Source organism: Momordica charantia, assembly GCF_013281855.1.
Source record: "Momordica charantia cultivar OHB3-1 chromosome 8 unlocalized genomic scaffold, Mcharantia_2.0 BLBB01000008.1, whole genome shotgun sequence".
In the NCBI taxonomy this organism is placed as follows: Eukaryota; Viridiplantae; Streptophyta; class Magnoliopsida; order Cucurbitales; family Cucurbitaceae; genus Momordica; species Momordica charantia.
In genome coordinates this window covers 1,170,197-1,182,934 of record NW_028275166.1, presented here as the reverse complement: position 1 = coordinate 1,182,934, position 12,738 = coordinate 1,170,197, and the positions used below count along the sequence as shown (strand labels likewise).

The 12,738-nt window shown below is 39.9% G+C and overlaps 1 protein-coding gene across 2 annotated transcripts; it reads left to right on the top strand.

The window, feature by feature from the left end:
• The first annotated feature begins 557 nt into the window (after nt 1-557).
• Nucleotides 558-12,502, top strand: LOC111004815 (EAP30/Vps36 family protein). Of its 2 annotated transcripts, none has more exons than XM_022276019.2 (9): nt 558-1,319; nt 1,871-2,074; nt 3,437-3,530; nt 3,626-3,683; nt 3,860-3,929; nt 4,609-4,744; nt 4,822-4,906; nt 5,080-5,126; nt 12,013-12,502. In XM_022276019.2, the coding sequence occupies exons 1-9, from the start codon at nt 690-692 to the stop codon at nt 12,051-12,053; spliced, it is 1,365 nt and encodes a 454-aa protein (XP_022131711.1). In that variant the 5' UTR covers nt 558-689; the 3' UTR covers nt 12,054-12,502. The 2 variants fall into 2 exon arrangements, with proteins under 2 accessions (XP_022131711.1, XP_022131712.1); XM_022276020.2 differs by having other exon boundaries at nt 561-1,319; nt 5,080-5,133.
• The last annotated feature ends 236 nt before the right edge of the window (nt 12,503-12,738 follow it).

The window sequence follows — 12,738 nt, the reverse complement described above, 5'->3', positions numbered from 1 at the left end:
CTATCATGTTTGATTTGACTGAATATCCACTTCTATTTTATTGAAGAAAAAACTAATAAAAATGTATATAAACTAACGAGCATAAATATGGTTTAATAAAAAACAATAAGATAAAAAAAAATCACCATATATAAAAGTGAATGTTTTCAACTTAGACAATAAATTTGTTTAAATACATATATGAAGATCCCATTTTAAAACCATTATATTTTTAGATTTTATATTTTTAAAACGAAGTAAAAAAACAATACCTTCACCTAAATGTTTATTTGTTTTTCTTATCCATCTGAAGCTTGAAGACTAAAAAACCAGTTTATAAAAACTTGTATTCAATAATTTAAACGAGGTTTTAAATAATTATGGTAAAAAGGAAAAAAGATGTAGATGTTAGACGTCGATTAAATTTACTGTATGAACCTAAATTTTTAAATGCATCAATTATCTAAATCATGTTAGATGCCACCGAGTCAACGTAGAGAGAGGAAATACTATTTAGCTTTAACATGTAAACTTAAAATTAAAATGCTATTTCCCAAAATCGGAACACAATGCGAAATAAAATGAAAATTAATTTAAATTTCCAGCTGACTTTATGAAATCTGAAGTCGAAAAACCGAAGCAACAGAGAAATGATTGATAAAAGGCATATAGTTAACGGAGAAGAAAGGGATTAATCACAGCACGATTCCATGGCCGGCCAATTCCCGCCGGCGGCCGAACTCACCAGCAGTCGGCGGCCGGTGCTCCTGCCCGGCGAAATTGAATGCTCAATCCTCTCCTCCGTTGACATCGAGTGCGATGAAATTCAGACCTTCCCTCACCTCAAGTCCGGCATTATCATCCTCACTACTCATCGTCTTGTCTGGATTTCCGACTCCACCAATTCCTCCAACTCTGCCGTAGCCGTGCCTCTCGCCACCGTCACCCATATTTTTTCGCCCAAGAAGAGCATCAAGGCCATATTCGCCTCGCCCAGGGTCCGTTTCCAGGTATCGTTTTCCTCTGAGGGTGGGGTTTCCGGCACCGTTTCGAGATCGGCTGTGATCACGGTTGTAATTAGGGGAAAGGGGGATCATGACGCCTTTGTGAGCAAGTTTTTGGAGAATTGGCGAGCCAGGGCGTGGGAGAACGAAAATAATAAAGTTTCCAGTAGTGGTTCTGCGTCGGGGTCGAGCTCTACCGGTTCGAGTGGATTCTATACGAGTGAAGGAACGGTGAGGATGGTTGGGGTGGCCGGAATTTTGAGGAAGGAGCAAGAGTTGTGGGAGAATACTGATAAGAGTTTGCAAGAAGCTTTCCAGGATCTAAATGCTTTAATGGTAACTTCAGTATCCCATCTTTAATTTTGTATTTGCTACTTCGCAGTTACAGTGATCAAACAGGATTTTGTTTTTCCAGCACTCTTTGCTAACCGATCGGATTTCTGTCGCCACCTTATCTGTTCCTTTTTGGGGTTGAAACTTGCTCCTAATCATACTCGCGAATGTGCTACTTATAATCAGAAATCTTTGCCATGAAAAAACCACCACGTGCATATTGTTAATCATTATGCAAGTGACTGAATATTTATTTCTTCTCCCTCTTCTCTTTCGTGAATGTGTTACTTTTTGACGGAAATCGTTTACTCTTGCTATATTTTAGATGTCCCAAAAGCCCGACTTGATTTAACCTTCTTCTTCAACCTATTTGAGTAAACCATGCGCCGCTCAAGCTTGATCTAGAATACCTGTGTTGTTTAGTCGTGGTAGGGAATTTACACCATGTTGCACGAAATTTCATGTTTAGTTTTTTTTTTTTTTTGCTTTAGAAGATTTTTAACTTACTTTAATTTTTCGTCTCTTGTTCTGAAAAAGACTATTTCCATTTACAGAGTAAAGCCAAAGATATGGTAATGCTAGCAGAGAAGATGAGACAAAAACTTATATCCAGTACAAATTCTCAGAGTGGTGCTATAAACGACGACGAAGTAGCTTCCAAAGAAGAAATACAAGATTGGTTGTTGAGCGTTGGTATCATATCCCCTGTGACGAAAGAGTCTGCTGGTGCTCTTTATCACCAACAGTTGTCTCGTCAGGTTCCTTTTCTACAAGGCCTACGATTACTGCAAGTGAAACTCACTTTGTTATTCGGTTTTACAGATAATTTCAAATTACAATGTGGTTTATAATATAATCAAATCATAACCTCTCTCTTTATTAGTTTTAAGCACCCTGCATGGCTGTGGTTTATTTACTTTTAGATTTTCATTTTAACCTTATGTTAATTTGGGCCTTGAATTTTTATGGGAATTGATACATGTCATGTAGCACAAACCTTTTATTACCACTATAAGAGAGAGTCTCTAGATTCAAAATAATTCAGGGGAATATTCCTCAATTTTGATCCAACACCATAAGGTGCAATAACCGAAATTCTCCCATCCCATGCACAACACTATTCCATAAACTTTCAAGTGAACTCCGGATGACTGACCAACCCTTGTTAATGTAACACTTTACCTGAGAAAAAAAAGGATTGAGCTTACACTTTGGATGAAGTAGCAACCACAGAGACTTAAGAATCTTAATCCAGTGATCATTAAACCTTTGTCTGGTTAGAGCAGAAAAAAGGTACTCTATAATAGCTCGAATTGCATTCAGTCAAATTGTCTCTGAAAAATTACCTTCCTATAAACCATACCAAATACGCATTTGAATTTTTAAGGCACTTTAACGTGACAAGTTATCGCTAAAAGAGGAAAGTTCGGATAAAAGTGAGACATTAAGAAAAAAGCTTGTAGAAAGTTTGTGAGTTAAAGGAAGAATTAATCCAGTATCTTCATCGAGTCTTTTGGGTTTGAAGGAAAGCCTATTCAGGTCTAGGAGATATACATTACAACGTGCACTAAGCTCCACCACCATCGAGTTCTTTTTGTGGATAATTAAAGTTGAAAGCAATGGGAAGAAGAGGAAGGACGATAGAAGTAGTTGGATAATTTTTGTAAGTATGCATCTGAGATTCTGAGAGAAGATTACTACCAATGAGACTCTCCTCCACAAGGATCCTTTGAAAAATTGCTCGTCATTCTAGTAAGAAGTATGGTAAATGTTATAAAAATATGTGAAACTCTGGGATGTAACTTTGTTTTTTGGATAGAAATCTCCCATGATTAGATTGGAATTCAACCATTAGGATGAAGAACGATTCAATACCTTGAGGGGGTTGCTTACTAGTCAAAGAGATAGGAAGTGTGCGGAATATAAATTCCATAGGAGAAGAAAAATTGGAAGACAAACATCTTGACGAGGCACAGTAAGTTTTATGTGTGTTGACTTGAATTTTAAGTGTTAAAAGTTCCATTGAGTTGTGCATATTTCTTATATGCTATGCATATATTTTATTTCCCATTCTCTGATTTTTCAGTGAAGGAACATTTCCCCCTTTTATTTTCATGTAGTTGGCGGATTTTGTTCGAACTCCACTTGATAAAGCTGGGGGAATGATCAGTCTTATAGATATATACTGTCTCTTCAATCGTGCTCGAGGGACAGGTTTTCTCTGATAAAACAATCAAACATTTTTTCTTTTTCTCTTTCTGTTGGTGTTGAAAGTTAATGTTTTTGTTTTTTACCTTTATTTTAAACAGAATTGATCTCACCAGATGATTTGTTGCAAGCATGTTCTCTTTGGGAGAAGATTGATGTGTAAGTACTCTGGTATCTGCAGCATTTAAAAAATGAAATTATGTTGTTTAATTTTTGTATAATATGGGACAATGGTTTTTTCTTGATTTCTAAGTTTTTATGAAATATTTTGTATAACCATTTCTTACTGAAAAAGTAATGATCTTCAATATCCTTCATGTTTTGATATTGTGCAGTCCAGTAATGCTCCGAAAATTTGACAGTGGAGTCATGGTAATCCAGAGTAAATCCTATAGTGATGATGAGGTGAGACATTTTATCTTAATTATTTAAGAACTATAAATTTTGATTGGCTATCATATGACAAATTTGACTTTCGTAAGTTTACTTGAAATTTTTGATTGGTGAACAGGGTGGTTATACCTATAAAACATGTTTTTTTTTTTAACAAGAAACGAACTTTTCATTGATAAATGAAAAGGAACAAAAATTGTCAAAGATACAAACCCCCAAAGGGTAAAAAGAAGGGGATACCTATAAAAATTGACACGAGTCTGCTCCTACTATGTTGTAATACTTGTAGTAAAATTAGTTCATTATCTTCCTAAATTCAGAATTAAAAACTTCAAAGTAAACATGTTTGACTCGTGTCAACAAATTAGAATATTTGTTGTAATTGCACCCTGTCTTACATTATGCCCAACTAGACTTTTCCTTCTCACCATATACATATAGTAGTAATAAGGATTACAAACAGAGGGCACTCTTGTTACTGCTATATGATTTAATGTCTATTTGCCTCCTTGAATTTAGCATAAATCAATTGGCTTTAGTGTCAGATCTTATACTCCTTTTTTTCTTTCCAAGTTTTTTCAGACTTCCTGCATTGTATATTTAATTAAAATCTTACAAGAAAGCTTCATATGTTCTTCCTGAGAAGCATGACGAGTCGATGCTTTCTATTCTAACCCATGTTTATGTACAGGTTCTTGCTAGAATCAAGACTCTCGTGACAAAGCCTGATGCTCTCCAATTTGGTATTAGCGCTAGTGATGCTGCAAGGACTCTTGGGATTGCTCCAGCTATGGCCAAGGAGCATCTTTTAACAGCAGAGAGCAAAGGTGTATATATATATGCTACTTGCTTGAAGTACTGTGTATATAGTTGAATTTCAGTTAACCTTGGAGACTCGATGCAGGTTTGCTGTGCAGAGATGTCAGCTCCGAGGGTTTCCGATTTTATATTAACCTATTTCCTGAGATCAACTCAGAAGATTTATATTTGTAAGTAAAAATCTTTGTGTTACCGGCTCTTTCATTATCTCAACACTTGATTTTTCCAAAAAAAATATATATATATATATGAAATCTTTCATTTAGTAATTCTTTCTATAGGCTTTGTGTTTATGAATTTATATAAATTACATTTTCTTTAATAAAATAATCGCTTGCTTCAGGGTTACAGATTATGCAATTTATGCGACATGGATCAAGGCAGCCATTGGTAATAGGTACTTGTTCATTGTTCATAAATTTTCATAAGTTTACATTAGGTATTAATTCACTTGTTTGCCGTTCATTATTATACATCAAGCTGTAATTGATTTGGATTAATCTTTCTTTCAATAAGAAAGAATTGGTTACTTAGTATATATCCGAAAAATATTTGATTTTAGCAAATCCCAAATCCAGGCAGTAGCCCAATGTGAGGTATTTCCTCACAATATTCTTGGAATTCAAATGAACAAGCCTGAAGGCGATTACAAGCAACACCCCACCAATTCGAGGGTGGGTAACTCTCCAATCCTTCTAACTCTCAACCAAATCCTCGATGATCCCCTCACCTTCCTCCCCAAGCTATTTCTACCAAAACAGTAACATAACCGTCTCCCCTGGCCCACATCCCATATTCTCTCTCTAGGCCGTTACGCGCTACATTATTCCCCACTACCAAGTACATTTCCCATCCTACCCCTTCGGGAATAAGTTTTAGTAACCGGGGGTCTAACAACATCCCCCCCCCCCCCCCCCCCCCCCCCCATTCAGATTCACCTTGTTGGGGAATTGTTGTGCCATATCTGCCACCGACTCCCACGTAGCTTCTTCAGGTGGGCCCTTCCAGCTCACGAGAGCCTCCTCAGTCCCAATGCTGTCGTTTATGCCTTTGGTATATACGTCGTCGGGTATGGCTAACCATTCTAAGTCATCAGTCAAATAAGGAGGAATGGGTTGTGCATCAAAATGGGAACCTCTGGTCGGCTTCAACTGGGACACGTGAAAGATCGGATGGATGGTCGTGGTGTCCGGCAGTTTAAGTCGATAGGCCACCTTGCCTATGCGTTGGAGGATCTCAAACGGGTCCAAAGATTTTAGCTGACAATTTCTCGTTCCTTCTTTTAGCCAACGTTTTCTGGCGGTAAGGACGGATTTTGAGGAGGACAAGATCTCCCACGTCAAACTCCCTTTCGGTTCTTTTGACGTCAGCATATTTCTTCATTCGTCCCTGCGCCTTAGATAGATTCTCCTTGAGTAAATGTAGGGCCCGATCCCTGTCTTGCAACTGCCTGTCAAGAGTGTCATTGGCTGTCCAATGAATCCCATAGCTAAGGAGTGGGGGTGGTACTCGCCCATAAACCACTTGGAAGGGGGTAGTTCCCAGGGAGGTGTGAAAAGTAGTGTTGTACCAATATTTCGCCCAAGACAACCATTGTCCCCGTATCCTTGGAGAGTCATAGCAAAAGCACCGTAGATAGGTCTCTAGACATTTGTTTACAATCTCCGTCTGCCCATCGGTTTGGGGATGGTAGGCTGTGCTCCGCTTCAATTTGGTTCCCTGTATTTTGAACAATTTCGTCCAAAAATGACTAAGGAAGATCTTATCCCTGTCGAAAATGATGGACTGAGGAAAGCCGTGTAGTCAGACCACGTCTTTAATGAAAGCCGCCGCCACTGTCTTTGCTGTGAAGGGGTGACTTAGTGGGATGAAGTGAGCATACTTGCTCAAACGATCCACCACCATGAAGATTGTATTAGCCCCCTGGGATTTTGGAAGGCATTCAATGAAATCCATCGTGATGTCCTCCCAAATACGGTCAGGTATGGGCAGGGTTGGAGTAACCTTGATGGGGCAGTGGCCATGGTCTTGTTTCGTTGACAAACACAGCATTCCTCAACAAACTTCTTAGTATCTGGCTTCATGCCCTGCCAAAATAGTTCTCCACACAGACGTTTATAAGTACGAAGGAAGCCTGAGTGCCCTCCCATAATGGAATTATGAAATAAATGTAGTACAGCTAGAATTATAAAGGAGGTTCTAGATAAGACCATTCGGCCTTTGTACCGCAAGCTTCCTTGCCACAGAATATTTCGGATGACTGTCCCGGTCCTGCACAAGATCAGCAAGTATCTTGGCCAACCCTGGATCATTTTGTACCTCGGATTTTATCAGATCCACATCTAACAATGTGGGAGCCGTCATTACCGTCAAATAGGGCCCTGGTGGCATTCTGGAAAGAGCATCTACTGCTTTATTCTCTAGACCCGGCTTATATTGTATCTCGAAGTTGTAACCGAGTAGCTTTGACACCCACCTCTGATATTCGGGTTGAACTATCCTTTGTTCCAGCAAAAACTTTAATGCTTGTTGGTCAGTGCGCACAATGAAGCGTTGCCCCAACAAATATGGACGCCACCTCTAAATAGCTAAGACCATAGCCATAAGCTCCCTTTCATAGATTGATTTTGCTTGGCTCTGCCGAGATAACGTGTGACTAAAGTAAGCGATGGGTCGTTGGTTTTGCATTAAGACGGCTCCAAGACTGGTGCCAGATGCATCCGTCTCAATAATAAATGGTAAGTTGAATTCCGGTAGGGCGGAAGGGAACACATAGCCATCTTCAATTTTTCAAATGCCTTGGTGGCTGTCTCGTTCCATTTGAAGGAATCCTTCTTTAGAAGTTGCGTGAGCGGGGCTGCTATCACTCCATAATTCATCACGAACTTGCGGTAATAGCCGGTCAACCCCAAAAAGCCTCTTGATTCTCGAACATTAGAGGGTTTGGGCCATTGTAGCATGGCCTGGATCTTAGCCTGGTCAGCTTTTGCTCCCTCCGTTGAGATCCAATGTCCCAAATACTCTATTCGAGTATGGTTAGAACTATACACCAAGATATCATCGAAGAAGACAAGTACAAACTTATGCAGATAGGGCCTGAAAATATGATTCATCAAGGATTGGAACGTCGCGAAAGCATTGGTGAGCCCAAATGGCATTACAAGGAACTCATAGTGCCCTTCATGTGTTCGAAAAGCTGTTTTGGCTACCGCATCAAGGGACATCTGGATTTGGTGATAGCCCGACTTAAGATTGATTTTGGAGTACATACAGGAGTCGTGCAACTCATCCAATAACTCTTCAATAATCGGAATTCCGGAACAGTGACCTGGTTCAATGCTCGATAGTCCACGCAGAACCTCCAGTTTCCGTCTTTTTTTTTTACAAGGATAACTGGACTTGGTAGGGGCTGGTGCTAGGTTGTATGATGCCTTTCAGCAACATGTCCGCGATCATAGACTCAATCTCTGCTTTCTGCGTGTGGGCATACCTATACGATCTTACATTCACTGGTGGTGCTCCGGTTTTAAGTTGTATTTGGTGGTCAATGGCCCGCTGGGGAGGTAGTCCTTCCGTACCCTATCTGAGTAATCCTCCAATAGTGTCACAATCTCCCCTGGTCTTTCCAGAATGAGCCCCCTCTGTTAAGCATTCTGAGGGTCCTCTTGGGCCGTTATTGCGCGCAACTCCACCAGGTATCCTTGGTCTGTGGGTTCCCAAGCTCAAGACATCCTTTTGAGTGATATCTCCATTCGAGCTAGAGATGGATCACCCTTAAGCACAATCCTTTTGTCCCCCGTGTGAATGTTATAGTCAATGCCGGCCAATCGATTTCCATCTTCCCCATGGCTTGCAGACACTTCATCCCCAAAATCACATCCAAGTCATTAAGTTCAATGAGAAGAAAATCTTCTACCACCGTGACCCCTAGTAACTCCATCACTACACCACAGCAAATTCCCTTGCCCTTCACTGCCGGCCTTGTTCCAGCTATAATCCCATAATTGTAGGTCTCTGACTGGGGAATCTTAAATTCTTTAACTAACCGATTAGAGATGAAATTGTGGGCAGCCCCACAGTCAAGAAGCACCACCACTCCCTGCCCTTGCAGTATCCCTTTGATTTTAATCATTCCCAGAGTCGTCAAGCCAACCACTGTATTCAATACTACCGCTTTCCCTTTCTCATCCAAAGTCTCTCCCTCCTCATGGTCTTCCTCTTCTTCTGTCATCGTTAACTCTTCATCATGAACCATAAACACCCGGAGTTGTTGGTTTCTGCAACGATGTCCCACCGAATATTTCTTCTCACATCTAAAACAAAGCCCATTTTCCCATCTCTTTCGATACTCTTCCTCTGTCAGACGTTTGTAGGCGGTTTCTTTTTTAACTGTCGGAACCACCGCTGGAGCTGTCACCGCCGTCCCTGGCTTGCTAGCTAAGGTTACGGAACGTGTGGCGGTCGTTTCTGGCGTTTTAATCGCCAGTTTCACTCCCCCCATGCCGCCTTTTGAAGGCCGTTCCTGATTCACTTCCCCATTTTCTTGGGATGTTGTCGCTTGATCTTCGATCAACTGGGCACGCCTCATTATCTGGTCTAATCCCGTCGGTTTTGATGCCAGGACCTCTGCACGCAAAATAGGATTTAACCCGTTGAGGTAATCTGATTCCAGTACCTCTTCTACCAAGTGTGGTTGAGTTGCCGATAAGGCCTCAAATGCCTCTTGGTACTCTTCTACACTACCCTCCTGTTTGATCGCCATTAATTTTGCACACTGTCGCCCTTCCTTTGTCCTCCAAAATCGAACTATAAGCTTGGACCTCAGATTCTCCCAATCTGTGAATCGTACTTTGTTATCATGGTATCGAAACCAAGCTAGAGCTATTCCATCAAACCTAATTACAGATACGATTAGCTTCTCCTCATTAGTGAGTTTATGTATTTCAAAGTATAGCTCAGCGCGAAACAACCAGGAATCAAGATCCTTACCGAGGAAGATAGACATCTCAACCTTCTTAAACTTTGATCATATGCTTGATCGCTGATTTGTACTACCTTCGGGAGTTCCTCGGTTTGTTTGTCCTTACGCGTCGATGACTCCCCCATCTGTGTGAGAGAAGATGTCTTTCCGTCGATAACTTTCGATATGAATCCCCAGAGCATCGCCTGAGTCCGTTCCGAGGCGAGTCGTTGTTCTTCCACTTTGCCGCATAGCGTCAGGATCGCGCTCTTGATATCGGAGATTTCCTTCTCCGTTGCTTCACACCTTACTTCCAAATCCTTCACTGTCATTGTCGATGGTACTCCCAAGTTCGCATCGCTCTTATACCAACTTGTGAGGTATTTCCTCACAATATTCTTGGAATTCAAATGAACAAGCCCGAAGGCGATTACAAGCAACACCCCACCAATTCGAGAGGGTGGGTAACTCTCCAATCCTTCTAACTCTCAACCAAATCCTCGATGATCCCCTCACCTTCCTCCCCAAGCTATTTCTACCAAAACAGTAACATAACCGTCTCCCCTGGCCCACATCCCATATTCTCTCGCTAGGCCGTTACACGCTACATTATTCCCCACTACCAAGTACATTTCCCATCCTACCCCTTCGGGAATAAATTTTAGTAACCGGGGGTCTAACACCCAACTGAAAAAACTCAATACAACCCTGTTTTTCTTGGGCTTGTTGAAACCGCACATCTTTATTGAATGGTGCAAAATATATAAACTTGGACGCAAAGTTTTTTTCATAGCTAGCCTTGCACGCATCATAAATTCTATTAACATATGAAGTACACAAGTTGGCTTGGACACTAGTGGACATCAAGAAAAAGGAACAAATTCCAAGCTAACTCTTTCACAAAGATAAAGCAAACTAGCTAATTCTCAATTGAGTTCCTTATTTGCAAGAACAAACGAGCATCTTCCTTTACCAAGTTTTTCTGACCTCATCTTGAGGCTGATCAATGGTCATTATGGTTATCCATAAGAATGGTGCGTTATGAAATCTAACTGTTTTACTCCTATTATAGTAGTATGAGTTTTTATTGATTTGTTGACATTATTTAGAGCCCAATTAGACATAACTATGACTCCTTTTGGCCGTAGTATCAATATGGAAACAAAATTTGGTCCGGATAACCAAAAACCAGAACCTCATAGTGAAAAAATTTGACTTCCTTAAAATGGTCTAACATGCATGTGGTTTACTTTATGCCCAACCAAGTGCAGAGAAAAAGACAAACAGAGGTTGAGTTGAAAACAGTGAGAAAGGAGTGGCCCCCACATGCATAGGACTGACAACAAATCCATTATGAAATGCGTGAGGCTCATGCATAACTTCCTAGAGTTATATGTACAATATATATTGACAATTCATGGGAGCTATGAACTAGCGATGTAAAACTCTAATAAAGGGAAAATAACTAACATGCTTTTATAATTAAGATATTTACATTGATACCCCATAAAGTACTCCTGTTATAGTAAAAAAAGATACGGTTGAAGAGAGGGAGACCAAATGAGAATTGGTAACCTTCATAGCTAGGGATATCACATAACTCTCTGATTTGTCATAGTAAACAAGTAATGATCATAAAACTTATGCTTACAATAGACTAAAAAGATATAGTTGGGGGCATGTATGGTTAGGTTTTTGTATACTTGGTGGATAATAGATCAATATGAACATCAATTGGTAATGATACTTTCTTTTTGGTTCCTTCTTCAACCAACCAATTTTCAAAATATCAAGGGGATGGATAAAGAGAAATTGTGGACATCACTTGACCCACGACCTCTCTGCACTGTACACTCTTTTTTAATCCGTTGTAAGTTGCTCTATTAAAAGTACCAACTGCTGATTAAGAACTACTTGTGGTATTGTTATTGCTGTGAATTAAAGTGGTAGAATAAAGACCTTAGTTTGGTATTAGTGAATCTTGCCTACTGATATCTAATCCTCTAGACCTTAGTTTGGTATTAGTGAATCTTGCCTACTGATATCTAATCCTCTAGTGTGTCTTTTAGTATAAGCTTACATCATATAGTCTGAAAACATTAGTATGGCTTGAACGTGATCCCTCATGCTCTCTTTCTCTCTCCTCCTCTTCTTACCTTCTTTCTTATTGCTTGCTGTGCCATTTATTGGTAATTTACGGCCTTGGGTGAATAGCTCGGTATCTAATGATATGTTTTTCATTCGTACCCGATACCTTCATTTTGGTCTCGAGTACTACTCATGCTCAAATGGCTTTATTTCTCCTAAATTTTGTAGGCCGAGATAGGAAACACAAGATGACGAATTACACCATGTGAGATTTAGATTGACTTCCAATTCAGTGAAGGATTTCCTACATACACCTACACGTCTTCAAAGCTGCTGCTTCTGTATTATTCAGTTAGCAAATGCTTGAAAAGGGAAGGGATCGTGTGATTATTTCTTTATCTGCTTGTGAAAAACAGGTGGTGGCATTCGGGAATTCAAGGCATTGTTCAATTTGAATTACTTTTTCCTTCGTAATACTGGTTTAGAGAAGTATTAGAATCACATTGATCATTTGGAGAAGTTCTTAGTGCTCAGTACTCACCTTGAAATATTGTTCTATGGGGAAAAAAAAGAGATTCCTGTATGTTCATTAGCTGCCCATGCTCTGTACAAAACATTTTGTCCTTGTTATTGGTAGGTTACGTTCAATATACAGAATTAATCTCCTACATTGTCTTCTACAAAGATTGACGAGGTTAAGTTGATTTTAGTTGACTCATTCAAATTTGTAGCTTCGAGAGATGCAGTGGTGAAATATGTGATGCATAAGAAATAACACTTCTTACTTTCTTGAAGGTCGAAAGATTTACTTCCACCCAACAATTGTTGAACTAAATAAAAAGATGATGAACAGTTCAAAATCAGTTCAAGAGATGGCAAACCTGGCAGATATTTGCAGCAAAAACTTGAATCTTTCAAACTAGAGGTTGGTAAGTTGAATAATGGTCTAGCAGT

Excerpts from the sequence above, each read along its gene's own strand:
- LOC111004815 (XM_022276019.2), top strand. The coding sequence starts at position 690 with ATGGCCGGCCAATTCCCGCCGGCGGCCGAACTCACCAGCAGTCGGCGG. Across the intron at positions 3,531-3,625 it reads CAATCGTGCTCGAGGGACAG|AATTGATCTCACCAGATGAT; the intron begins GTTTTCTCTGAT and ends TATTTTAAACAG. Across the intron at positions 4,745-4,821 it reads TTTAACAGCAGAGAGCAAAG|GTTTGCTGTGCAGAGATGTC; the intron begins GTGTATATATAT and ends GACTCGATGCAG.